The sequence below is a fragment of the Macaca nemestrina genome, chromosome 11, assembly GCF_043159975.1.
Source record: "Macaca nemestrina isolate mMacNem1 chromosome 11, mMacNem.hap1, whole genome shotgun sequence".
In the NCBI taxonomy this organism is placed as follows: Eukaryota; Metazoa; Chordata; class Mammalia; order Primates; family Cercopithecidae; genus Macaca; species Macaca nemestrina.
In genome coordinates, this window is record NC_092135.1 from 138,737,965 (window position 1) to 138,765,956 (window position 27,992).

A 27,992-nucleotide genomic window follows, 5' to 3' on the forward strand; every position below is an offset into this window, starting at 1 on the left:
AGAGGAGAAGGAAACTGAAACTTGCCCCAGCACAAACATGGAGCCCCACGCCCATCCTTCCTTGGCCCCCACCCCAGTGGCCCAGAGAAGGCAGCCAGGGCGAGACTTTGTCCTGCCGCACAGGGAACATGCCTGCAGATGGGTGAGGGCCTCTGGACTCCGTGCCATGAATCGCTTTCGTTCGCCGGGTAGAATCCCTGCCCTTTTCCCCTTACGGTGTCTTTGGTTCGCAGCGTGGGAGCTGCGCTGGCCTGCAGCGTGCTGCCTCCCTTTCCTGCGGCCCGGCCTCTCTGCTGCTCTGGCACCTGTGTCCCGGCCGGCACAGAGAGTGGCTCCAGGAGGCCGGGGTGTGCAGCCCGGCCGGGAGGCTGCAGACAGGAGGCTGCACTGTGCGTGTGGCGGGGGAGGGGGCACCGCCTGTGCCTGGAGGGGTCTTGTGTGGAGAGCAAGGTCTCCACTGACACTTTCTCCTTAAACCAAAGGAACATTAACTTTCCCTTGGGGAGGGCCGGGCTGCCCGTGCTCCAGCGCCTCCGGGACGCTGCAGCTGCCTGGGGCTCTCGTGTGGTGGCCTGGTGGTGTGAGCGTCACTGCTGCCCCTGGCCCCAGTTCCTCCTCAGTTTCCTGGGGTGCCTTTCACATGTGCTGGGCTCAGAGCAGTCACACCCGTCCGTGGGACACACCAGCCTGGAGTCAGCACAGAGCCCTAAGTCCTGTCTCCCCGGCCGCCGCAGGGACATGCTGGTGTGGAAACCGTGAGGCAAACGTATTTGCTGACCGGCACGCTGCAGGTGCTGCCTCGGGCAGGAAGCCTCGCCGTGGCCGCCGGGGCCGTGATGCCGTGACCCACAGAGACGGTCGTGGTAAGTCCACACCTCCAGCATGGGCCCGGGGTGGATGCTGAGCTCCAGGGAACCCAGAGCTTCTCTCCCAGCACCTGCCACCCAGACAGGACTTCCCTCAATGGCCTGCGGCAGCAGCACCCTCTGGGCAAGCATATCTGGAATGGAGCCGCTGCGGCAGGTTCTGCAAAAGGCGAAAGCAGTTGCGCTGTACTGTTCGGGGCCCCTGTGGGCACTGAAGCATTTTGTCACCACAGGCTGGACAGATGCGGAGACCGAGTGCAGCCAGGAGGCTCCAGGTAGGACTCCTGGGTCTCTGGGCAGGGGCCCCAGGGAGAGCCCTCTGGGATGGTGCTGGCCCTGAAGTGTGTTGAAGGAGGCTGCTGCCACTGTGGGCAGTGGACAAGGAAAGGACAGAGGGCAAAGGCCCTAGGCCCCCTTGGACCCCTCTGCCTGGTGAGTGGGGAGCTCCCAGGCTTGTGTCCAGCCCAGTGTGAAAAGGAAGGAAGTCAGAGGCCCCCTCTCTGAGACTGGGGGCGCCTCCAGTTCTTGGGGGAGAGCCTGTGAGTTCAGAAGGCTTTGGCCACGGTCATCCTAGGTGGAGCCCCCTTTGCGGGTCTCATCAATCAAGGCCTCACCTGCTACCTCAACGCCCTCCTGCAGTGTCTCTTTCTGACGCCTGAATTCCGAGACAGGTGAGAGGCTGGGTGGCCTGAGGGCCTCTGGGCCAGGTCCCGGCAGGCCCCTGCGGACGAGGTAAGGACCCAGGCTTCCCCTGTGGCCACAGGATCCAGGAGAAGCCTTGGACCTCCGAGCCCGAGCAGGCTCTTGGCGAGATCTTCAGGCGGCTGCAGAGGCGGTGTGGACCTGTGCCAACGAGTGCCCTCACCACCTGCCTGGGTCTGCACAGTGAGTGGACGTTGGGAGGCACAGGGACAGGGCACCAGGCAGAGGTGGAGCCCAGACCCTGAGATCCCATGAAGGGCTGTGTGTCCCCCTGAGGGGTCTGCACCACCCCTGACCTGGTGCCACTGGGGAGCAGCGTTCAGCGGAAGTTGGGAGAAGGCGGTTGCAAGATGGCCAGAGGCCTGCATGGGGCGGGTTCCAGGGGACAGTCAGGAGCAGAGAGGCTGACCCATGGGTGGAGCGGGCCCCTTTCCTGGACACCTCAGCATAGAGTCTGTGACTCACCTGCCCAAGAAGCATCCTGGGGCTTCGCACCGTTGGGAGGGGAGGAAGCGGGACCTCAGGGAGTCACCAATGTGATCCAAGTATGTGCTGGCCCAAGGAAGACGCTGCTGGGAGTGTCCAGAGAATAGGAGCCCTCTCAGTCACCCGGGGCTGGGACACTGCGGTCCATGAGCTGATGGTGGCAGCAATTGCCAAGTGTGGGGGGTGTTGTCAGGAGACTGGGGGTAGGGCTAAGGGACACTCGCTCCGTCAGCAGGAGGGACGTCCACCTTGTGCCAGGCTGGGTTTAGAGACTCTGCCAAGGAGAAATGTCCACACTCTAGAGGGTGGGTCAGAGGGAAGGGCCAGTGGCCAGGCTATAGCTGGGCCCCACCCCAGGCCCCATGGACAGCTGGGCAGTCAGCCTGTCATTCCAGGGCTGACTTAGAGGCTGGGCCTGAGGGTGCTCCACTGCCCAGCCAGGCTGTCCCTGTTGCTCTCTGAGTGCCCAGTGCCACTCCTGAAGTTGGCTCAGGGCCTATTTGCTGAAGGAATGAGTGAATCAGTGAATGGACAAAGGAGTGAACAAATACTGGAGCTTGACCTGGGGTCCCCTGGTCAGGAGGGAAGGGCCAGAGCAGGAGGGAAGGGCCAGAGCAGGAGGGGAGGGTCAGAGCAGGAGGGGAGGGTCAGAGCAAGAGGGGAGGGCCAGAGAAGAGGGGAGGGTCAGAGCAGGAGGGGAGGGCCAGAGAAGGAGGGGAGGACCAGGAGACAGCTTGGTGAATCCCAGCAGAGGCACTTGCTCTTAATAAGCCCCTGGCCAGGCAGCCTGGCAGATGCTTGCAAAGATGCGTGTGATAGAACCAGGACCAAAAAAGGAGAGGACATGGGGTCCGGGGTGGGTTCCAGGGTACAGCCATCAGAGGAGGTAGCTGTGAGGGGAGGGGCTGGGCCACAGAAGGCTCTGGGGTGGTGGGAAGCAGCTGCGCTGACCTGGCTCTGTCTCTGCTCTGCAGGCTCCGTCCAGCAGGACGTGGCTGAGGTGTTTCTGCTTCTGCTCCAGCACCTGGGCCGGGATGAATTGCAGGAGGTAGGCAGTGGGGAGGGAGGGCGGCAGCTGGACACCTGCCAGGGGATGCAGTGGGCAGGGTAGGGAGAGATTCGGAGGGCCACTGGCCAGATCACAGCCAAGAGGGCACCAGGGCCACAGGTGTCTGCCTTGGAGTGCAGAGTGACAGGCAGGAGAGACCTGAGACGCTCTCAGGAGCATTCACTCAGGCCCCTCGCCCTCCCTGCTGAGGCCATGAGCATGTTGGTATTAAATCAGCAGGAGCAGGGCCTCTCCCATCGCAAGGCTTACTCAGTGGGGCTGGTGCTGCTCAGGCCCTGGGCCCTGGGCTCACTGGATCCTAGCACTGCAGGCAGGTGCCACCATCACCATTTTTTTCTAGTGGCCACAGGGAGGACAAAACTTGCCCCAGGCCACCACACTGAGGACCAGGCACACAGGTAGCAGCTGCAGAGAGCAGGCCCCATAGGGACAAACAGGGTGTATTCCCTGGAGGTAGCATCGCCTCCCTGATCAGAAACCCGTGCACCAACCATAGCTGGATCAGCAGCCCTCCTCGCCAACCATGGCCAAGCCCAGGGCCGTGCCCCTGAAACCTGTCCTGAGGCAGCCACCTTAGTCCATCCCCATGGGGGCAAACCCAGGCAGGGCTCTCCCTGCCCACTCCTTGCCCAGTCCTTGCCTCCAGGCTGCATTTCCCAAGCCCCTGCTCTGGGCTGGGGACAATGTGACCTCTAGGCTCCCTGATGGGACAGAAGTCCTGTGCCTTGGCACACGGGCAGTGCCCAGGCTTTGACCCCTTCCTTGGGACTCCTGTGGTATGTTCCCATTTAACTCAAGGCTCCTTGTGATTGGACCAAGCAGTGTGTTCATAAGACAGAAGGACCAAAGCTTGTGACAGCACAGATGGGCAGTGTCAAGGGGGCCTGAGGATAGGGAAGGTTTTGTGTGGCCTGCTACCCTGAAAACGGAGCCAGGTGCCAGAGGGTGTTTCCAGGACAGCACTCCTGACTGGCAGGGCCTGTCCAGACCTGTGGTCCCGCCCAACTTGCCCCATCCTCTCACACAGGTGTTCCAGAGTGAGGTGGAGAAAATCATCCAGTGCTTGGTGTGTGGCCATGAGGAGCACATCCCATCGGGAGGCAGGATGCTGATCCTGCCCCTGGCTTCCCACACCCAGCTCTGTGGCTTGGAGGGGGCTGGGCAGAAACCTGGCAAGCCAGCCAATCCGTCTAGTGGAGTTTCCCAGGTACTGTGGTCCCAAGGTCGCCCTGCAAGGTAGTGTTCCTGAAATGCCAGGGCTAAGGGCCCATCATTCATTCATTCTTTTGGCCCACCCACCTGTCTGGAGCCCCTGTCTGTGCCAGGCTCTGTTCCAGGCACATTGATGTAGAGATGCCCAGATCTTGGCCTCTCGCATGGCAATGCCAGCCCTGATTGTCTGGTTGTGACTGATACCTAGGCTGGTGAGTGCGTTCATGGGGCTCATCTAGATGTTGAGGGCCACTGGCCCCTGCCCTCTGGTAACAATGGCCAGGCAAGGGAGCTGGCAAGTGCCAGGGAGCCAAGAGTCACAGAGGAAAATGGCCTCTATGTGGGGTGTGGGGTGGGCGTGGGGCAGGGTAAGGAGTGTGAGCCATCTCCAGTGATAGGTAAGGTCATATGGGTCAGGTGTCCACTCTTCCTTTAGTTCTTTCAGCGTCTTTAAGATAGAGTTTTAAAGTATTTATCTGGTAGATCTGTCATCAGGTCTTTGGCAGGGACAGCTTCTGTTGATTTTTTTCACTTTGAATAGGCCATGGTTTTCTGTTTATTTGTATGCGTTGTGATTTTGTTGTTGTTGAAAACTGGACATTTGAATCTAATAATGTAGTAATTCTGGAAGTTAGATTCTCCTCCTTCAACCAGGCTTGCTGTTTTTCTTATTGTTTTTGTTTATTTTTTTTAATTTTATTTTTGCAGTCTGTCTCTATGCTGAGGAACAGCCTGAGGTGTAAACTTCAGGTCTGTCCAGAGCCTGTGCCTTTCCCATGCACACTCACTTTCTAGTTTTCCTCTTACATGCAGTTGTTTTTCAATGCCCTGATCTTTAATATCTGGCTCCCAAAAGGGGAAAAAGAGGAAAATGAAAGGGGGAAGAGCTGGCCCTTTAAATCCCCCAAAAGTCACTTCAACCAGTTGGGGAGGGGCTTGCAAGAAGGGGGAGAGGTGCAACCACAGTGGCCACATACTTTTCTGTTTGCACCTCCTTGATCAGAATGAACAGCAATGGACGATCCTTCAAGTTTGGAGGACAGGGCCCTTACTGCCCACCCTGTGTCCGGCAAGCTCCAGGTTGCTCTAGAGGAGCACAGGCACACTTGCTGCCCCAGGGCTGAGGATGAGGGATGGGTAGGTGCTACTGGCTAAGAGCTGGAGTTGTTCGAAATTAACCATAATTTCCATCTGAGCCTTCCCCTGGAAGTTGCAAACCTTTGATAGACTCCAGAGTTCCAAACAGTCACCCAGGGCAGATTCTGCGGTGAGGTGTCCGGGAGGGCAGTTGGCCTCTGGATGCTTTCCGCTCTCCCGTTCTCCCAGAAGCTCTCAATGTGGACTCGTGTTGGAGCTAGAATTTCTCCCAGGCATCGTCAGGTCAAGCAATGTTCATTAGCTGCTTTTATTTCTTATTTCACAACTACATTGTTCCTGTCCCATATTTCATCAAGTTACCCATTTTTCTTATGGATTTATCAGATACTTCTTTATAACATGGAAAATGACTCTTTGTTACCATTTTCCCTATTCTGTCATAAAGGAGGAAGTGTAATCATTAGCAAAAGGTAGCATATTCAATAAACAACATTGGGACAGTCATTTATTACTTGGAGAAAAACTAAGTTAGACGCTCACTTCACACCATGTATCAAAAGGAAATCCAGCTGGATTAAAGTATGAGATAGATATGCAAAGAAGGGAAGAAATCACAAAGAAAGTTAACAGGAGAGAAGCAATGAAAATATACTTGTTCTCAGAATGGGAAAAGAGCATTAACAAAAGCAATAGCATCAATTGATATATTTGACAATGTAAAAGTAAGATCACGTTGTACTCCCTGCCCTGAGAAGGGCTGGCGTGGGCAGTGGGATAGGGGTCTGTAGGGTCCAGCCCCACAGGGTTGGAGGGATTTTCTCCCAGTGTGTGGAGACGAGAGATTGTAGGAATAAAGACGCAAGACAAAAAAGACAGCTGGGCCCAGGGGACCACTATCACCAAGACGCGGAGACCGATAGTGGCCCCGAATGCGAGGCTGCTCTGATATTTACTGGACACAAGACAAAGGGGCAGGGGAAGGAGTGAGAGCCATCTCCAATGATAGGTAAGGTCACGTGGGTCACGTGTCCGCTGGACAGGGGGCCCTTCCCTGCCTGGCAGCCGAGGCAGAGAGAAAGATAGGAGAGAGAGGGAGACAGCTTACGCCATTATTTCTGCATATCAGAGACTCTTAGTACTTTCACTAATTTGCTACTGTTATCTCAACGGCAGAGCTGGGCGTACAGGATGGAACATGAAGGCGGTCTAGGAGCGTGACCACTGAAGCACAGCATCACAGGGAGATGGTTAGGCCTCCAGATAACTGCAGGTGGGCCTGACTGATGTCAGACCCTCCACAAGAGGTGGAGGAGTAGAGTCTTCTCTAAACTCCTCCAGGGAAAGGGAGACTCCCTTTCTCAGTCTGCTAAGCAGTGGGTATTTTCCCTTGACACTGATGCTACCGTAGACCATGGTCCACTTGGCAACGGATGTCTTCCGAGACGCTGGCGTTACCGCTAGACCAAGGAGCACTCTGGTGGCCCTGCCCAGTCATAACAGAAGGCTCACACTCCTGTCTTCTGGTTATTTCTCACTATGTTCCCTCAGCTCCTATCTCTGTATGGCCTGGTTTTTCCTAGGTTATAATTGTGAGCAAAGATTATTATAATATTGGAGTAAAGAGTAATTGCTGCAAACTTATGATTAATGATATTCACATATAATCATATCTATTATCTATATCTAGTATGACTATTCTTATTTTATATATTTTATTACACTGGAACAGCTCGTGCCCTCGATCTCTTGCCTCGGCACCTGGGTGGCTTGCCGCCCACAGGGGTCTGGTGACCCCACCTCCCAGGCCCTGCCTGGGCTGAGGCCCTCCCTTCCCCCTGCTGAGCAGGTTTCTTCTCAGTCCCAGAACCCTGGAACAGTCTTTGAAACTCTGACCAAATGCCAGTGGGAGGTGGCTCAGGGTGTGGGTGACTGAACCTTGGACACAGCCGCAGGTCTCACCTCCAGGACCGCAGAGGCAGCCTTGTTCCAGCCCCACACTTTGGACTCTGGATCTGCACAGGCCTGCATGCAGTTGCAGGCATTTGATGGGCAGGGCAGGGTCCCGGGATCCACCCATCGCTGGGGAGGGGGCTCCAGAGAGGACTGGGGAGGCCCCCACCGAGCCAAGCCCAGTGTCCCTGCCCTCCCAGATCCACCAGCCTGGGAGGAAGGCAGGTCCTGCCAAGTCCCTGTCTTGGCTGTAGCCTGAAATCCACCCTAGAGCAAGACATAGGCAGTGGAAAAGAAGAGGGAGGAAAGGGTCTGGGGACCTGGGCGTCCACCTGTGTTATGGCAGATTCCCCAGAGACTCAGCCTCTTCATTTCTTCTTCTATAGGACACAGAGGTGCTGAGTTTCTCTCTAATCCAGAAATTTGATGATGAAGACAATCGGTTCTTCTGTGAGCCCTGTAATGCCAAGACCCCCGCCTCTGAGGTAGGGGCCCAGTCTGGGCTGCTTCCCTCACTGTGGTGTGGGAGCGGGACATCAGAGGGACAGGAACCTCTGGGGACAATGCAGACACTGTTGTCCCTCTGGCTCAAAAGAGCTTCCCAGGGGTAGGGGTCAGCAGGTGCACAGAACTTAAGACAGGGTAACAAGGCTTCTTAAGTATTTGTGGAATGGAGAGGAAAAGAGGGGAGGGAAGGAGGTAAGAGAGAGGGAGGGAAGGATGGAAGGACGAAGGGAGAAAAAGAGGCAGGAGGGAAAGAGACAAGAAGGGAGGAAAGTGGAGGGAAAGAGGAAGAAGGAAGGGAAGGAGGGACAGAAACAGAGAAGGAGGAAAAAGGGAAGTGAGGGGAAAAGGACAGAGAGTGGGGAAGGAAGGCAGGAGAGGAGGGAGAGAAGGAGAAAAAGGGAGAGCATCAGGACCCGGGTTAGGAGACAGACTCAGAGAGCAGAAAACCTAAAGGACCCACGTGTCTGTGGGATGGAGGATAAAACAAGAACAGCTTTTCCAAGTGCATATCCCAGCCTGAGAAAATGACTTGAGAAATATCCCTTTTCTATTTTTTGAAATAATATGTATAAAATTAGAGTCATTTCTTCCTTTAGTTATTGCTAAACTTTGCAAAGGAGGCCTCCTGGGTCTCGGGGTTGTCTGTTGTCTTCGTGGGAAGGTTTTGCTGACTGTTAGTGCCAGATTCAACTTTCTGATAAATAACTATGTACCTGTGTGTGTATGGAAGGATGCCCGTATATATATATATATATGTCCTACTACTATTCAAGCCTCTTATTTCTTCTCGTCATGGCTTTAGCTGCTTCCCTCAAGGTTTGATTTATAAGATTTTCATAACTGTTCACTTCAAAATATTTCTATTACATGTTATCTTTGACTTGTGGGTTATTTAGAAATATATTTGCTTCTTTCCAAACATGTGGGAATCTTCTAATTATCCTTTTGGTGTAGGTTTCTGGCAGTGTGCCAGAAAAAAATAGTTCTGGACTCTTTGGGCACAAATGTGAAAAAATTGTACTCAGAAAAAAACTGACCGATGGCCATTTTTAAAAAACTTGTTGAGACCTGTGAGAGACACGCACACGGCTACAGTCAGCTTTCATAATCATTTCACGTGCAAAGGAAAACCTCCTGCCGTCTTGGGGTGTACCGTCCTCTGCATCCTTTGGGGCAAGCTTGCTCAGTGTGTGGCCATCACCTTATGGATTTATTTTGCTCTGTTGTTCTTTCAGTTATGCAGAAAGTTACGTGAAGTCGTCCCAGTAGAACTGTGGATCGGCACAGAGGTCCTTGTGCCTCTGTCCATTTTTGCTGTACACATTTTTGAAGCTATGTTATTGGGTGGATAGACATTTAGAATTGTTGTCTTCCTGGGAAATTGACCTATTTAATATTTTGAAATGTCTACTTTTGGCTAAGCTTTTGCCTTAAAATCTTCTTAGAGTGATCTTAGCAGACCTGCCGCGGCCTTCTTTCGGTTGTGGTTTCCCCGGTCTGTCTTTCTCTACCCTGTCACTTTTGACCTTTCTGGATTCTAGTGGATTGGATTCTAGTGTACGCTTCCTCTAAACTGCATGCCCTTGACTTTCAAAATGACCTCTGACCATGTGTGTCACTGAGTTAGCGATGTGACTTCTACCTTCCTTATGCCTGTGTTAAATCTGCCGTCTCACGAAGCAGCTTCTGTGTGCCCCGCCTGCCTTGTGAGCTTCTCTCCTTTCTGGCATCCTCCATGTCAAAGAATGGTTTGGATTATTTCATTATCCAGAAGACCAGGACAAAAGCTGGACACCATACCCATCTGTGTCGACCTGCATGTTTGTGTGGTGTCGACCTGCGTGTTTGTGTGGTGTCGACCTGCGTGTTTGTGTGGTGTCGACCTGCGTGTTTGTGTGGTGTCGACCTGCGTGTTTGTGTCCTGCTGTTTCAGCTCCGTGGGCTGATGTTGGCTGGTTCTTTTGCCACTTCTCCAACGGTGCAGGAACTTTGTATTCACCTCTCTCCATTTCCATGGCATTGCGTGTCCTTATTGTGGGCTCTAATTATTTATTTTACATGCGCAAGGCATTTCTATTGCTCTCTACAGCTAGCATTTATCTCTATTTGCTCATTTGCCATTTTGGTTGTTCTTTCTTCCTGCAATCTTTGTTTGGATTCTTTTCACCCTGTAGAACCTCCTTTGGTGCAGACTGTTTTCCACACAGGTGCTAAGTCTTATCCTTCCAGTAAATGGGGGGTCTGTGGTGTCCGGCTTCTGTCCTGGTCGTCTGGAGGTGGGTATGGTGTCCGGCTTCTGTCCTGGTCGTCTGGAGGTGGGTATGGTGTCCGGCTTCTGTCTTGGTCGTCTGGAGGTGGGTATGGTGTCCGGCTTCTGTCCTGGTCGTCTGGAGGTGGGTATGGTGTCCGGCTTCTGTCCTGGTCGTCTGGAGGTGGGTATGGTGTCCGGCTTCTGTCCTGGTCGTCTGGAGGTGGGTATGGTGTCCGGCTTCTGTCCTGGTCGTCTGGAGGTGGGTATGGTGTCCGGCTTCTGTCCTGGTCGTCTGGAGGTGGGTTGCTTCCAATTGTCAAACTTTCCCAAAAGACATTCTTCTCCCTTAGAGCACAGACAGGAATCTTCAGCAAGTGCCAAGTGCCCACTCATGTCCATGGAGCTTGACAATGACCAGGAAGCTGCCCCCTGGTCCTTGCTCACTCCTAGTCTTATCAGCTTGACCTTCCCACTAAAGGCTCAAGGCAGGGTTGTGCTGCAGACAAGGCTGTCCCTGGACACACAGGCACGGGCTACAGTCGTCCGCCTTCCCAGGGCCCTGGGCTTCAAGACTGCCCACTTAGAGCAGGCACCACAGAACTGGGAGGTAGATGGTCATGTTTTGTGATATTCTCTGTGCTTTTTAAACCAGAAGCAGTGCAGACGAACCTTGACTGAGGAAATGTGGGAGGCAGCTGGGGCAGGTGGCTGGAAGGCTCTTCCAGAGCCAGTGGGGTGTGCAACTCCCTGCCCCCACCTCTCTCCTTCCTTAGGAGACACGCTTCCTGCGGCTCCCAAAGGTCCTGATTCTGCAAGTCAGGGAGCTGACATTTGAAAACGGGAGGTTTCACAAAATTCAGAAGCCTATCAACATTGCCCAGGTGCTGAAACTGCACACCAGCCCCAGAGAGCTGACGTTGCCTAAGTGTAAAGCTTCCCACAGTGGCACACTCACCCCCAACCCGGTGAGTGCCCAGTCTTGGAGAGGGGGAGCCGCAGTGTGGGGCATCATGCCCGCAGCCTGCAGGGACAGTCACATTTCCGGTCAGCGTGTCCTGCCTGCCTGTCCCTTCATGACAGGAACAACCGCAGGACAGGCAGGGTGGGCTGGCGCCGGGGGGTGGAGGCCATCCTGGCTATGGGAAACCTGTCTGCCGGTGTGATTAAGAAGAGCTGCCCACATCATGTGATGGAAGGCGGGGCAGTGATGGGGTCCAAAGGGCTTGGGAGGGGGCCCCGGCAGCTGGGGGCAGGAGGTGTGCGGGGCAGCTGCCCGTTGGCGGGGCGGCCTGCGTGCTGGGCTTTCAGGACAGGCCTTCATGGAGGATCTCCTCTCCATGAGCCCCTTGAGATGCTCAGTTCCTTCCAAGCTGACCCAGAGCCAGTGCAGGCTGAGGAGCAATGTTTGGGCTTTCCCCAGAGTGGCTGTGTAAGCAAGCCAGGAAGTGCTTCATTCTCAGATGGGGGCCGGGGATTCCCATGGCCTCCTGAGGGGACGGGAAGCCAGGTGTGGGATGGCACTTTCCAGGGAAAACCCGGAGCTTTAGGTTTTCAGAGCTAGGGAGTGGTGGAGGGAGCTGTGCCCCAGCCCACCCCAGCTGGGAGGCAGACTCTGGTCCTGTACAGCCCCGTTGCTCTTGGAAGCTGAGCTCTGGGCCCCGAGGCTGGCCTGCAGCTGTGACACTGAGGGGTGGTAGGGTGGGGTCCATACTCCTGCCCCCAGAGCACAGTCACAGCTAGCAGGGCCTCCCCCATTGCCCTGGAACTCAGTCCCACACACGCCTGCCCACGCACACCCCCACCCTCTGAAGCCCCAATCGCCCTACAGGAGCAGAGGGTCTACCACCTCTATGCCATGTGCTGCCACTCGGGAGACTGCAGCGGGGGCCACTACACAGCCCTGGCCCAGCCCCCCGGCAGGGCGGAGTGGTTCCGCTTCAATGACCAGCAGGTGCACTGTGTGAGTCCCGCCCGTCCTGCGCCCCGGGGTCGGCCACCAACGGGCATGTTTAGGGAGCCAGCGGTTCTCTGGGGCCTCCGGTGTACTGTCTGTAATAAGGAAACAAAGGGACCCCTGAGCTGGTGCTTAATGTCGCTTCACTATTGTTATCGGAAGTTCTGGGAACCTTTTTCTCCCCTCAGGTTTAACTTCTGTAGCAAAATGTTATGGTTTCTTAATTTCTGAAAGTAATGTGTGCCTTTGTTTAAAAAGAAAGTATAATAAGAAAGGAGAATTTTAACAGCACAAAAAAAGCTATTGCAGAGACAAGAACATGGGTGAGGGCTGTTGGACACAGTGAAGCTGAATGGGGAGAGGAGATGCAGGTGCAGGGGTGGGTGAGGCGGGAGAAGGCTGAGACAGGAGGAGGGTGGGAGGGGGGAAGGAAGCCGGAGAGGGTGGTGGCCCTGGGGAGGGCAGGCTGGGAGGGCTGCTGCAGGCCACTGTGGCAGGAGGGCAGCGTGGCCACCAGGGACGCTAGCGAGCATTGCAGTGGGCAGGTAAAGGTGGTCGGACCAGTGAAGGGCATGTCCGAGTGGAGGGCAGTGACTCTCAGGGTGACCCCGCTGAGGGCCAGGCTGAGGTGGGAGGGCGTGGGGATGGGTGGCAGGGCAGCATCCTCAAGGCCCCACCTTCCTACTCTAGGTGGGGCCAGAATTTCCTCTGCACCACACGTTCAGGTAGGCTGCTGGGCCCTCCTGGGGCGGGGTGGGACCCTGTCCTGCGTGATGACCCCAGGGCCCTGTTGTGGAGGCGGCGCCCGCTGAGCGCAGCTGACCTTTCACCCGGGGAGGGAGTGGGACAGGCGGGGCACCCTTCCCTGAGAGGGTTACTGTCGTGGGGTCAGGTTTGACCCATGGCCTGGACCCAGACCCCTCACAGGGCTGTACCCACACCCCGAGCTCACACCACACCCCTGTGGGAGGAAGGTCTGTGCCTTCTGCTCCCTCTTATCTGTGTGGCAAGGGCCCCACGGGCAGGGGCGAGAGTGGGGATCATCCCCTGTGTGTCATCTGCCACCGTCCAGGGAGGGGAGGTGTGATGCCCGCACAGCAGGGCTCAGGAATAGGAGGACCACCCAGGAAACGGTGAGTCTGGCCAGAGACCCGGGAAGCCGAGGCTGCTGAGCCTGGGTTTGCCGCTGTGTGGGACAGACGCGGCCGCGTGCCTGGTGGGCAGGACTCCACTCAGGCACGATGGGTCCTGTCCCTGCTCCTCTCGCAGGTCTGAGACCCCGTACCTACTGCTGTATCGCTGTCAGGACACTGAAGACAGGTGTGTCCCTGTCTGGTCTCGTGGGTGGTGAGTGTTCGGGGAGCCTGGAGGAGGCACAGCCACCCCAGCCAGCTTTAATTGGGTGGGCGATTTTGCCAAGAAGGGGATGGATGCTGTGGGTCCCGAGGGCCACATCTGTGGGGATGGGCTCTGCCCTGGGCCTCCTCCCCACAGGGCAAGGCTGGGGTCAGGCCTGGATTTGCAGGTCAGGGCGATGGGCTGAGGCCTCCCCTGGGACCCATGTGGTTCGGCCTGGCACCTGGTGCCTGTGGCCACACACTCCCTGGGGCCGTGTTCTGAGGCCTGGCACCTGGTCCCTGTGGCCACGCACTCCCTGGGGCCATGGTCTGAGGCCTGGCACCTGGTCCCTGTGGCCACGCACTCCCTGGGGCCGTGTTCTGAGACCTGGCACCTGGTCCCTGTGGCCACGCACTCCCTGGGGCCGTGTTCTGAGACCTGGCACCTGGTCCCTGTGGCCACGCACTCCCTGGGGCCGTGTTCTGAGGCCTGGCACCTGGTCCCTGTGGCCACGCACTCCCTGGGGCCGTGTTCTGAGGCCTGGCACCTGGTCCCTGTGGCCACGCACTCCCTGGGGCCGTGTTCTGAGGCCTGGCACCTGGTCCCTGTGGCCACGCACTCCCTGGGGCCGTGTTCTGAGGCCTGGCACCTGGTCCCTGTGGCCACGCACTCCCTGGGGCCGTGTTCTGAGGCCTGGCACCTGGTCCCTGTGGCCACGCACTCCCTGGGGCCGTGTTCTGAGGCCTGGCACCTGGTCCCTGTGGCCACGCACTCCCTGGGGCCGTGTTCTGAGGCCTGGCACCTGGTGCCTGTGGCCACGCACTCCCTGGGGCCGTGTTCTGAGACCTGGCACCTGGTCCCTGTGGCCACGCACTCCCTGGGGCCGTGTTCTGAGGCCTGGCACCTGGTGCCTGTGGCCACGCACTCCCTGGGGCCATGGTCTGAGGCCTGGCACCTGGTCCCTGTGGCCACGCACTCCCTGGGGCCGTGGTCTGAGACCTGGCACCTGGTCCCTGTGGCCACGCACTCCCTGGGGCCGTGGTCTCTGAGACCTGGCACCTGGTCCCTGTGGCCACGCACTCCCTGGGGCCGTGGTCTCTGAGAACACGTGTCCAGGGAGAGAGGGATGGGATCTTAGTCAAACAGCCTGTTCTCTCTGCAGCACCCACGTCTAACTCCCCTCCACAAAACAGGCAGTGGTCAGTGCTGACCGCCTGGAGGGGAGAGGGCCCTGGGGGAGATGGCGCTGGGGGGTTGTGGGGAGGTGATATCCTCCTCCTGGGTTGTCCCTGCAGACCTGCTCAGGGACGCTGCAGAGGTGCCCGGGGAGGGCAGATCACATAAGTCCGTGAGGGAGCTGAGACCCTAGGCCAGGCCTCAGGCCTCCAGGCCGCCCACTGGTCCCTTCTCCTTCCGCTTTCTGACAAAGACCCCCCATTTCCCCAGAGACAGATGCTCAGGCGAGGGGGTGTCTGTGGCTGGGGCTGCTTGTGGCCTTGCCAAGGCTTCAGGGACCCCCCATTTCCCCAGAGACAGATGCTCAGGCGAGGGGGTGTCTGTGGCTGGGGGCTGCTTGTGGCCTTGCCAAGGCTTCAGGGACCCCCCATTTCCCCAGAGACAGATGCTCAGGCGAGGGGGTGTCTGTGGCTGGGGGCTGCTTGTGGCCTTGCCAAGGCTTCAGGGACCTCCAAGCATGCCTGTGTGACTGATGCATACCAGGCCCCTGGGGCCTGTGAGGGGCGGGATGGTGGGCCCCTCTCAGCCAGAGTTTCAGTTCTCTTTTACTGCAGGCAGGAGCCAGAGGCACCCGGGCCTGACAATGGGGATATGAGAACCATGACAGATGTAGCTGTTCCAAAGGAGAAGGTGCCTTGTCCAGGAGTGGAGGGAGAGACCCTCAAGACAGACTCTGCCACAGTCTGCTGGGGAGGACACAGCCAGAGCCTCTCTCCTCTCCGGGACGACAAGCCCATCTGCCACAGACAGAGTCCTGCCAAGAAGTACAGGTACGTGACCACCTGACTTTGTCCTCTGGAGAGAGCCAGGTGGCCCTTGGCCCTGAGGTGGGCACGTTCAGCAGCCCCTGTGGGTTGGCTCAGACCCTGTCTCACTGAATATATGTGTGTGCACCCACCAAGGGCCAGAGACCCAAAGGGGACCAAAGAAGCAGGTCTGGGTCTTTTGGGAGCTGGGGGCCTGCATGGCTGGACAGAATGTGACTGAGAGGTACATGTGTGGATTTCCAGCAAGAATGCACTAACGCTTGAGGGCAAGTGTAGGGGTGGCCTCTTCTGGTCACAAGGCAGGGGTATAACCTGAGGGGCTGCATGCCACCTTGCCCGCGGAGTCGGAAGGATGCACAGGCAGTGTCCCTCGGAGGCATCACTGAGCTGGTGGGAATGTAAGGAGTGTCCCCTAGGGTACCTCTAAGCCAGTACTGAGGTCACACCAGAGCTATCCTGGTCTGCAGGAAGGAGAAAGCCAGTCTTAATAGTAAAGAATGTATGATTTAAAGATGGCGTTTGGAAAGGAGAGGGAGCCAGGGCCCCACAAGCAGGGACGGCCCCGAGACCTCTGCATGCAGTGCCACCGTGAGCTCTCAGGTGCAGGAGGTGCAGGGCGTCACTGGCCACGGGCCTCAGAGAGACTCGATCTGATGCATCTTTGGGAGAAAAACCATGTTCCCCTGAGAAGCTGTGCGAATGACTCTGCCGTCATGCAGGTTTGAATTTAGAGAATGTGCAGGGCCCGGGATCCTCCGAACCATGTAACTGATGTGAACAGAACAAGCTCCCCCGTGGCAGCGGGAGGCACAGGGTAGAGGAAAATATGAAGCCTCTCAAGACAGTTATGTCCTCACCTAACAGAGGGTCACCTGGCTCCCCACCCGCAAAGTCATTTTGAAAATGAGGAAACAATTCGTCATGCATGGGGGGCCCTCAGACAAAGTAAAGAGAAGGTCAGCCCCTGTGAGTTTCAGAGAATCTATAAAAATCAGTTGCAAAATTTAAAGACATGAAGCATAGGACTGAGAACAGAAAAAGAATGAGACATACTTAGGGTAAATTTGAGGAGAAAAATAATCTGTATCTCGCCTGTAATCCCAGCACTTTTGGAGGCCAAGGCAGCTGGATCACTTGAGGCCAGGAGTTCAAGATCAGCCTGGCGAACATGGTGAAACCCCATCTCTATTGAAAATACAAAAATTAGCCAGGCATGGTGGCGCATGCCTTTGTGGCATGAGAATCACTTGAACCTGGGAGGTGGAGGTTACAGTGAGCTGAGATCACACCACTGTACTCCAGTCTGGGTGACACAGCGATACTCTGTCTCACAAAAAAAAAAAAAAGGCCGGGCGCGGTGGCTCAAGCCTGTAATCCCAGTACTTTGGGAGGCCGAGGCGGGTGGATCACGAAGTCAGGAGATCGAGACCATCCTGGCTAACATGGTGAAACCCCGTCTCTACTAAAAATACAAAAAACTAGCCGGGCGTGGTGGCGGGTGCCTGTAGTCCCAGCTACTCGGAGGCTGAGGCAGGAGAATGGAGTAAACCTGGGAGGCGGAGCTTGCAGTGAGCCGAGATCGCGCCACTGCACTCCAGCCTGGGTGACACAGCGAGACTCCGTCTCAAAAAAAAAAAAAAAAAAAAAAGGAATCTGTAGAAACAAAAACATAGTCATTGATATTTTAATTGCATTCACTGTGTTACACAGCATTTAGAAATAAGAGAATAGATATTTCTCGGATTAGAAGATGGATCTTGGGAAAGCTTTTGCACGTATTTTACCAGAAGATAAAAAGATGTGAAAGAACGGTTTTCAAAGAGGGCATGGAGAATAGAATCAAAAGGTCTGAGTGACCTTCCAGAAGAAGTTAGAAATTTCCAACAGGACTGGCAAAAAGGGAGAACAGAGATCACGAGGGGAAAACAAAACTCAAGGAGATAATAAGTGAGAATTTTCCAAAACCAATGAAAGGCATGAGCCCCCAGCAAGGTTTAAGCCAGATAACCAAACCTAAATTACTGGGGGAACCCACCCCCAATATTTCAACGTAGGTTCTTTCTATTTTCCTTAAGTGTTGGCTGGCTGAGAAATAAAGAGAGACAGTGCAAAGAGAGGAATTTTACAGCTGGGCCACCGGGGGTGACATCACGTATCAGTAGGACTGTGATGCCCACCTGAGTCTCAGACCAGCAAGTTTTTATTAAGGGTTTCAAAAGGGGAAGGGGGGTAAGAACAGGGAGTAGGTACAAAGATCACATGCTTCAAAGGGCAAAAAGCAGAACTACTAATAAGGGTCTAACAAAGATCGCAAGGCAAAGGGCAAAAGCAGAACCACTGACAAGGGTCCAACAAAGATCACAGGGCAAAGGGCAAAAGCAGAACTACTGATAAGAGTCTATGTTCAGCAGTGCACGTATTGTCTTGATAAACATCTTAAACAACAGAAAATAGGGTTTGAGAGCAGAGAACCAGTCTGACCACAAATTTACCAGGGCGGAGTTTTTCCCCCACCCTAGTAAGCCTGAGGGTACTGCAGGAGACCAGGGCGTATCTCAGTGCGTAAGACAGACATTCCCAGAGTGGCCATTTATTTATAGACCTTCCCCCAGGAATGCATTCCTTTCCCGGGGTCTTAATATTAATATTCCTTGCTAGGAAAAGAATTTAGCGATATCTCTTCTACTTGCACGTCTGGTGATAGGCTCTCTGCAAGAAGAAAAATGTGGCTCATTTTGCCCAACCCCGCAGGCAGTCAGACCTTATGGCTGTCTTCCCTCCTTCCATAAAAATCGCTGTTATTCTGTTCTTTTTCAAGGTGCACTGATTTCATATTGTTCAAACACACATGTTTTACAATCAATTTGTACAGTTAACACAATTATCACAGTGGTCCTGAGCTGACATACATCCTCAGCTTACGAAGATAGCAGGATTAAGAGATTAAAGTAAAGACAGGCATAAGAAATTATAAAAGTATTATTTGGGAACTGATAAATGTCCGTATTAAAATGAAATCTTCACAATTTATGTTCCTTTGCTGCGGCTCCAGCCAGTCCCTCTGTTCAGGGTCCCTGACTTCCCACAACACTAAATCTATACCTAGACTTACCTGAGAAAAGTCTAAAAGCAACTAGAGAGGAAAGAATATTCCATTGAAAGGAACAATTATGTAAAAGTAGACATCCTAAGGGTAAGGTAGAAGACAATGTAATGTCTTCTTAACTGGCAGACTCTAATTCTATACCCAGCTAAACTCTCTCATAGTCAGGTTGTTTCAGGCAAGCAAAGGGTTAGAGAGTTGACCACTAGTAGCACTTGTATAAAACAACTTAAGGCTGATTTCCAGAAATATGTACATCAAGTCTAGGAGGAAGAGCTGAAGTGCAAAAACAGTGATTTTCAAATAAACTAGCAAAAATGTAACACAATAATTAAACATGGATTGTATAAAAAGACCTAATGATAATGGCTAATCTGGAGAATATTAGAACAAAACTAAAAATATGACACATCTCAAAAATCTAAATAGCAAGTAGGAGATTGGAGTGAAAGTCCTCTAAGCCATCCTTTTGTTTTATGGGGAGAGTAGAGATATTGGTTAACTGTCGACTTAGTTGAAAAAATAAGGATGTCAAAATTGTCAGGGTATCTTAGCTCATATTTCTTAAAAGTAGAGTTGGAGATGTAAGTGGTTGATTGAGGAAGTTCTTGAGAGGCTGGCCCCATGGAAAATGTCTGGAGCACAAATTGGGCAACAGAGGTGAACTTGCCTGGATGAAAAGGCATCAGCAATTTGTACTCCCATCAGACATGGGAGTGCATGGGGGCATGGCTTTGGGGATGTGGAAGCCCCTATTGGCCAAAGGCATGGGTCTGGAGAAGTCAGCAGCTCTGATTCTGAGCACTTAGCAGCAAACACTCCCAGCAGGTGTAGGACGCAGGCACCAGCGTGGAGAAAGGTATCTGGTAGGACACCACGGCACCCATTCCAGTCCATCCCCCAGGCCGCTCAGGCGCTCCCTACAGCAATGCAGCCACACCTTCATCAGCATTCCATGGTTTCATATCCTCCTGGAAAAACTTATACGAGGATAGTTAATAAAAACCTTTGACTGTACCCACCTTGTTGCAGTTATCTCTGGGGATGGACCCAGAATTCTTCTCTTTCCTCTGCCACTTACATGAGTGCCCCCTGATATGGTTGGGATATTTGTCCCCTCCAAATCTCAGGTTGAAATATGATCTCCGGCATTGGAGGTGGGCCTCGTAGGAGGTGTTTGGGTCTTGGGGCCAGATCCTTCATGAATGGCTTGGTGGCCTCCTACAGTAACAAGTGGGTTCTCGTGCTGGTAGCTCATGGAGGGCTGGTTGTTTAAAAGGGCCTGGCACTTCCCGCCCTTTTGTTTGCTCTCACCATGTGATGCGCCTGCTCCTGCTTTGCCTTCCACCATGAATAAGCACTCCCAGAGGTCTCCCCAGAAGCCTCGATGATGACACACAGGCTCCCATGTTGGCCAGCTGGTCTGCCACTCTGTGAGGCCTCAGTGGTGCTGGCAGAGGCCCTGAGGGTGAGAAAGAAAAACTCATACCTGGACTTTATGTCAATCCCTGACAGGATGAAATGTGTTTTACCTTCTCCCGGTGGAAAAGATCTGATGCCATCAACTTCCATCCAATGGGTGGTTGGTCTTCTCTGTGTTTCCCAGGCTTAGCACTGTGCCAGGGGCTCAGTGCCAGTCCCACAGGCAGGGCAGACAGGCAGCAGAAGGAGCCGGAGCCACTTTGGTGAGAGGGAACCCCTGCTTCTCCCCCGGGCAAAGCCCCCATTTTCTGTCTTGGATATTCTGTTTGCAAGCCCATTGCTCAGGAACTGGAGTGGCCAAGGACAGGCCCCCGTTGGCTGAGCCATCATGTTAACTTGGTAGATTGTACCTCTGTTGGCACACATTGCACCCTCTCCCATAGGTCCATTCTTTTCTCCAGGCTTTCTTTTCCAGATCTTTCAATCCTGCTCTTCCAAACCCTGGCCATGCAGCTAGGCTACTGGCCACACACAGCCTTCCTCAAGAGCCTCAGGGAGCTGCTCTGTGACCCTCCAGGTGGGACTTGCCGGAGGCTCCTGGTGGCTTCACTGTCCACCGTGAGATCTTCCAGGTCATAGGGCCCAAACTGCAAGGTTACTTTTACTGCAGCCTAGAGCTGCTGCAGACTCCTTTCTAGCACTGGGCCCACTTAAAGCTACTAGCCTCTGGCAGCGTTTGACAAGTAGGTCCTAGAAGCCTGCCCAAGTGTGACCTGTGCTGCCTTCAAAACCCAAATCGATTCACCAAGCATTGTGTTCCTTTCTCAGGGGAAGGGGAGCAGACAGCACAGTCACGGCATTGGTTACTCCAGAGGGAATATCCCAACAAGCACTGGAGCCCTGGGGTGCAACTGCACTGACGTGGCCACCCCTGGCTCTATGTGGGGTTTATCTCCTCGCCTTCTAGGGGGCCTTTTCCAATGCATCCAGAGTACTTCCTGCTTCTTACTAGCAAGTCCGATGAACACAGAGTTATCAAGATCGTGGGCCAATGTGATACTCTGCAGAACGTGCAAATACTCCACATGTTCTAGACTCCCTCATGACAGAACAGAACCAACTCAGCCTGGGGAAAGCCTGTGTCTGTGCACTGAGATCTGTCCCTTGTGCAGTATGCTGCCTCTGACAACCTTCCCTGATGTTAGAGAAAAGGATGTGTTTGCTGAGGCAGTGGCTTCAAGCCACGAATGCGAGACCGTGTTCATCTGACCCAGTGAAGGCATCCCACCCAGCAGGACAGCTAGCACTGGGCTCCCGCTTGGTTAAATTGGTAGTGGCTGGATCCAGTCCAGACAGGGGCGAGCTTAGGACGTTGAATGGGGATTGGTTAGGGTCTCCGTGCCTGCATCCCTCAAGGCTTTGAAGGGGGAGCTAATCCTTGGTGTTCCCCTGAGATGTGATGCTGTTGTCGAATCACTGACTTAGCAGGAGATCCACCGGGCCAGGGGCGCCCACTTGGCCTTTCCTACGATAGCTCTTATCCCGCAGCCCTGGGAACCTCAGCTAGAGTCCGGCTAGCTACTCAGGAAGTCATGCCACGGCTGCTTTCCAGAACTGGAGGAAAGTCCAGTATCGGTCCAGGCACCCAGAGAACACGGGCCAGGACGCTGCCTCAGGGCACTGCAGGGGTTCCCTGCCCCACAAACCCTGCTCATGGCGGGGGAGGGAAGCACATGGGAGCTGTGTGTTCTCTGTCTCCATGGGATGCATGTTCTCTCTCTCCGTCGGCTGTGTATTCTCTCTCTCCGTGGGCCGCATGTTCTCTCTCCATGGGATGCATGTTCTCCCTCTCCATGGGCCACGTGTTCTTCCTCTCCATGGGCCAAGTGTTCTTCCTCTCCATGGGCCAAGTGTTCTCTCTCTCCATGGTATGCGTGTTCTCCCTCTCCATGGTATGCGTGTTCTCCCTCTCCATGGGATGCATGTTCTCCCTCTCCGTGGGACATGTGCTCTCCCTCTCCATGGGATGCATGTTCTCTCTCTCGGTGGGATGCATGTTCTCCCTCCCCATGGGATGTGTGTTCTCTCTCTCCGTGGGATGCGTGTTCTCTCTCTCTGTGGGATGCATGTTCTCCCTCTCAGTGGGACAGGTGCTCTCCCTCTCCATGGGATGTGTGTTCTCTCTCTCCATAGGACGCGTGTTCTCTCTCTCCGTGGGATACATATTCTGCCTCTCCGGTGGACTTGTGCTCTCCCTCTCCTTCAATCTCTAGGTTCTGGGTCTGCGATTTGACTTGAATCTGAGCAAGGGGTTGTGACTGTCCTCAGGGCACTGACCTCTGTGGCCTCTCCTGCATCCTTGATCACATTTTCTGATGTGTGTTAGGCAGAACATTGGTTGCCTCCGGGAGCACCCTGTCCCTGAGCCGATGCCCGGGGGGCTCTGTCTCTGAGGGTTGGGTTCCTTCCATGCCCCCATCCCCCACTCCCTGTTTATTGTGGGAATTCGGGCTGTGACCACCATTGGGCCCTTTCTCTCCTGGACGCTTCCTCCGGGAGGATGCTAGGGAGCCAGCCATGTCCCCCAGCTGCCCTGGCCCCGCCTGCAGAGGACAGCTGCCCCGGAGCTTGCGGTGATGCTGGGGCCACTCGCAGAGCACCACAGGCCACCTTGTAGCCGACCTGCTGAAAAATAAACTCCTGGACGTCCAGTAACAGAGTGGGGCATGAGGGAAGCAGAAAGCGCTGTAGCTGCCAAGGTCAGGACAGGAGGGAAGGCCAGGACACAGCACTGGATAGGGTGGAAGAGAGGAGTGTGACTGTGTCAGCCGCCACCCACTCAGAAATCCACCCAGTTTGCTGGTTGAAAAACAGAGCTCGTTAGATTATATTTAAGCACACATATTGCTGAATCCCTGTCAATGGAGCTGCAAACCTCCGAGGAACCTGGGACAGGCCCTGCCTCCCCCGTCTGGGGCTTGCTGTGCTTGGGAATGGAGGGGCTGAGCTGGGCAGCCCGCACCTGCCCCCATCACTGCAGAGACCCAGGGGCTCTGCCCTCCTGCAGCCCAACGGTCTGGTGAGCTGAGGTTCTGGGGTCCCCACCCCAGCAGGGCCTCAGGGGCTTCCCTCTGCTCAGGCGAGAGTCCACTTTGTTCCATTAACCTCCTGGCTTGTGTTTCAGGAGGGACAGGGAGCCTGGCCTTGGGGACAGGGGCAGAGCCTCAGAGCACGTGGATGAGGAGGGCCCTAAAGCAACAGGGGAGCAGGGGGAGGCCCGAGGCCTGCCCTGCGGCCCCCAGTGTAGCCCCGAAGAGGAACTCCCTGCCGTGGGAATGAGGAGCTCGGCAGCTGAAGACCAAGCCCTGTCCCACCCTGTGCAGGGCCCGGCACAGCCTGGAAAGACACGTAAGTGACGCCTGACCCATGCTCTGAGACTGGGGCCATTTCCCTCCCTGATGGCTGCTGACTCTGCAGGGACTGAGCGGTCAGCCCCAACTCCAGGTCACTCACCACCTCACACCGATGCGTCCCAGCCGCCGCCATGCCCTACTCCTTCCAGCACAGGGGTCCTCACCCTGAGGGAGAGGCCCCATCCCTGCCCCACGGAGCTGACCTTAAGGGTCCGTGGCACCCGATCCCACGATGTCTCACACGGCCAACAGGCCAGCCTGCTGTCCTGGAGGAAATGCAAGGCTCAGACACCAGCGAGCCAGGTGGTCAAAGGGGCTCCCGAGGTGGGCGTTGGGCCTGAGGCCGACAGCAGGAGGAGGGTTGGGGTGGAGGAATGGTGGTGACAGCCAAGACTGAAGGGGCTGAGACCCTCAGATGAGCAGGAGCAAGGCTGGGAGGGGCTCATGGAGAGGCCAGAGGAGGCCCCGGCTGGGCCCAGGGGCAGCAGGGACTGTGCACCTGGGAGCCGGCAGGGACCTGCCCGGGGCCTGGTGGGGCTGGAGAAGAGTGGGCGTGATTCCACCCCTTGAGTTCGGGAGGAAACTTTCCAGGGCTAGGCCTGAGGTGAGGGTCTGGGGCAGCCCCAAGACGGCCCCAGTCTCTGCCTGGCTCACTGGGGGTGCTGGAGCTGATCCCAAGATGGGACTTGGAAGGGTGGGGTGGATGGCTGGACCCGAGGGCTGGGAGTTGGGTCTGAGGGACCCAGGGCTGGGACCTCTGTGGCCCCCAGCCCTTCCGTGTTGCCTGGTGTCCGGGGCCCTGTGTACAGGTGGTATAGGATTGAGGTGGGGGTGCCAGCGAGGTGAGGGCTGCCCACAGGGTCCACAGGGCCCATAGGACATGAGCGAGGGCTCTGTCTAACCAGCTCAGCCTGGGTGTCCACCCCTTGCTCTGCAGGCCTCAGGAGCAAAGATGGAGGAGCAGAGGCTGCCAGAGAAGGAGTCCGGCTCCTCGGAGACAGAGAAGCAGAAGTCATGGCCACCAGAGAAAGAGGAGTGGAGGTTGCCAAAGAAGGGGGCCAGCTCCTCAGAGACGGAGGATTGGAGGTTGTGGCCTCCAGAGAAGGAGGAGGGGAGGTCGTGGCTGCCAGAGAAGGGGGCTGGCTCTTCAGAGACAGAGGAGTGGAGGCTGGGACTGACAGAGAAAGAAAAGGGGAGGCTGTGGCCACCAAAGGAGGAGGAGAGACCATGGCAGCCAGAGAAGGAGAAGTGGAGGCCATGGCAGCCAGAGAAGGAGGAGCGGAGGCCATGGCCACCAGAGAAGGAGGAGCGGAGGCCGTGGCAGCCAGAGAAAGAGGAGCGGAGGCCATGGCAGCCAGAGAAGGAGGAGCGGAGGCCATGGCAGCCAGAGAAGGAGGAGCGGAGGCCATGGCCACCAAAGGAGGAGGAGAGACCATGGCAGCCAGAGAAGGAGGAGTGGAGGCCGTGGCAGCCAGAGAAGGAGGAGTGGAGGCCGTGGCCACCAAAGGAGGAGGAGAGACCATGGCAGCTAGAGAAGGAGGAGCAGAGGCTGTGGCCACCAGAGAAAGAGGAGGAGAGGCCGTGGCCACCAAAGAAGGAAGAGGGGAGGCCGTGGCAGCCAGAGAAGGAGGAGCTGAGGCCATGGCAGCCAGAGAAGGAGGAGCGGAGGCCGTGGCCACCAGAGGAGGAGGAGGAGAGACCATGGCCACCAGAGAAGGAGGAGCAGAGGCCATGGCCACCAGAGAAAGAGGAGGAGAGGCCGTGGCCACCAAAGAAGGAAGAGGGGAGGCCGTGGCAGCCAGAGAAGGAGGAGCAGAGGCTGTGGCAGCCAGAGAAGGAGGAGTAGAGACCATGGCAGCCAGAGAAGGAGGAGCGGAGGCCATGGCCGCCAGAGAAGAAGGAAGAGAGACCATGGCAGCCAGAGAAGGAGGAGGAGAGACCATGGCAGCCAGAGAAGGAGGAGCAGAGGCTGTGGCCACCAGAGAAAGAGGAGGAGAGGTCATGGCCACCAAAGAAGGAAGAGAGGAGGCCGTGACAGCCAGAGAAGGAGGAGCTGAGGACATGGCCACCAGAGAAGGAGCAGCAGAGACCATGTCAGCCAGAGAAGGAGGAGCGGAGGCCATGGCCACCAGAGAAGGAGGAGGAAAGACCACAGCAGCCAGAGAAGGAGGAGCAAAGGCTGTGGCCACCAGAGAAAGAGGAGGAGAGGCCATGGCCACCAGAGAAGGGAGAGGGGAGGCCGTGGCAGCCAGAGAAGGAGGAGCGGAGGCCGTGGCAGCCAGAGAAGGAGGAGTAGAGACCATGGCAGCCAGAGAAGGAGGAGGAGAGACTATGGCAGCCAGAGAAGGAGGAGCAGAGGCTGTGGCCATGAGAGAAAGAGGAGGAGAGGTCATGGCCACCAAAGAAGGAAGAGAGGAGGCCGTGGAAGCCAGAGAAGGAGGAGCTGAGGACATGGCCACCAGAGAAGGAGCAGCAGAGACCATGTCAGCCAGAGAAGGAGGAGCGGAGGCCGTGGCAGCCAGAGAAGGAGGAGCAGAGACCATAGTAGCCAGAGAAAGAGAAGCAGAGGCCGTGGCCACCAGAGGAGGAAGAGCAGAGGCCGTGGCCACCAGAGAAAGAGGAGGAGAGGCCATGGCCACCAGAGAAGGGAGAGGGGAGGCCGTGGCAGCCAGAGAAGGAGGAGTGGAGGCCATGGCCACCAGAGAAGGAGGAGCGGAGACCATGGCCACCAGAGAAGGAGGAGGAGAGACCATAGCAGCCAGAGAAGGAGGAGTAAAGGCCGTGGCAGCCAGAGAAAGAGGAGGAGAGTCCGTGGCCACCAGAGAAGGAAGAGGGGAGGCCGTGGCAGCTAGAGAAGGAGGAGTGGAGGCCATAGCCACCAAAGAAGGAGGAGGAGAGGCCATGGCAGCCAGAGAAGGAGGAGTAGAGACCATGGCAGCCAGAGAAGGAGGAGCGGAGGCCATGGCCACCAGAGAAAGAGGAGGAGAGGCCGTGGCCACCAGAGAATGGGGCTGGCTCCTCAGAGACAGAGGAGTGGAGGCCATGACTGCCAAAGAAAATGAAGGGGATGCCATGGCCTCCAGAGAGGGAGGAGTGGAGGCCGTGGCCACCAGAGAAGGAGGAGCGGAGGCCATGGCTGCCAGAGAAGAGGAGTGGAGGCCATGGCCACCAGAGAAGGAGGAGAGGAGGCCGTGGCCACCAGAGAAGGAGGAGCAGAGGCCGTGGCCACCAGAGAAGGAAGAGGGGAGGCTGTGGCCACCAGAGAAGGAGGAGTGGAGGCCATGGCCACCAGAGAAGGCTGCCCCTCAGAGATGGAGGAGGGAAGGTGCCAGGCTTCAAGGTGAGTCAGGGCACTGCCTGTGGCCAAGGCCACCACATCTGCAGGTCTGGCCCTGCCCCAGCCAGACGCTTGTGGGTCTTGGCTCAAGAGTGGATGAAGTGAAAGCCACCCCAGCTCCTGCTCCATGACAAGCCCCCAGGAAGAGACACCCCAAGCAGCCCAGTTGGATGCCCTCTCTGGGGTCCTGAGTCAACTCAGACCTGGGACCTCCACACATCCAGCCTCCTCCACATGGGGTGGCCAGAATCATGCCCTCCCTGCCACCCACAGCCCCTGCACCATCTTGCCCTGTGCACGCTGTGACAGCCTCTGCCCACTTCTGTGCACCCCAGAGCAGAGGCCTGGAGGCTTGAGAGACGGGGAGAGCCTGATGTGGCCACAGGCGAGGCAACAGCAGAAGGGTTGCTGGCCACCGTCCTCAGGCGGGACGTCCACCTGGCCTCTGCCTCCCTCGGAGCAAGACCAGCGGTGGGAAAGCCCCAGGGGAGAGACAGCCCTGGCAGTGCCACACCACACCAGGCTCAGTGCCCAGCCAGCGTCCATGGGGACCTTGGTCCCTGGAAAGAGATGAAGAGTGACCAGATGGCATTCATGCCCTGCCTCAGGAGTCCCCAGTCTAGAGTGCCAGGATGGCATTCACGCCCCTGCCTTGGCAGTCCCCAGTCTAGAGTGCCAGGATGGCATTCATGCCCCTGCCTCGGGAGTCCCCAGTCTGTCCCGTCCCAGAGCCCTCCCCTGGCCCTTCCAGCTGGAGAGCAGGACCCTGAAAACAGAGGGTGTTTGGGGCTTGGATTCCAGTTGGATTCCGAGGGGGAAGCTCCGGGAGGAGCCGGGGGTGGTTGATAGAGATGGACAGGGAGCGGGTCTCCACAGAATCCCACCTGGCCTGCCTGGAGCCGGCCCACCATAGGCTGGATGCAAGGTGGGGCTTCCCGGGCCAGCAACTGAGGCTCAGCCCAGGGCGCTGAGCAGCCCACACTCAGATAGGGGAGTCTGGGCCAGGTGCTGAGGGGGTCCAGGTCCCCTCAGTCCAGGTCGCACTGCTGGTGACTGCTGTGTGACCTCTCAAAAGTCACTGAACCCCTCACCATGAAATGCAGGAATTATTCCTGCTTAGAAAATGTTTTAGAATATCTTGGATTTCACAGACACCGTTTATTTATACAAAGTACAGAGCTTAGGGCTTCCCTCCTGGTGGAGATTTTCTAAATCTAGCTGTTGTTTCTTTAGGAATAATGGTCCCCCTCTTTCCCCACAGCATCCTGCCTTGGTGAAGCA

The 27,992-nt window shown here is 56.1% G+C and overlaps 1 protein-coding gene across 1 annotated transcript; it reads left to right on the forward strand.

The window, feature by feature from the left end:
• On the forward strand, positions 1-27,966 carry LOC105473997 (uncharacterized). Its single transcript, XM_071073734.1, is given in 17 exon segments — positions 1-188; positions 735-863; positions 1,100-1,141; positions 1,441-1,537; positions 1,630-1,751; positions 3,029-3,102; positions 4,151-4,330; positions 7,770-7,868; positions 10,915-11,106; positions 11,970-12,101; positions 12,786-12,820; positions 13,365-13,415; positions 15,224-15,439; positions 23,146-23,369; positions 24,312-26,729; positions 26,870-26,918; positions 26,920-27,966. Coding segments are annotated over 17 exon segments (4,359 nt in total). The 5' UTR covers positions 1-37; the 3' UTR covers positions 27,068-27,966.
• Positions 27,967-27,992: the final 26 nt, after the last annotated feature.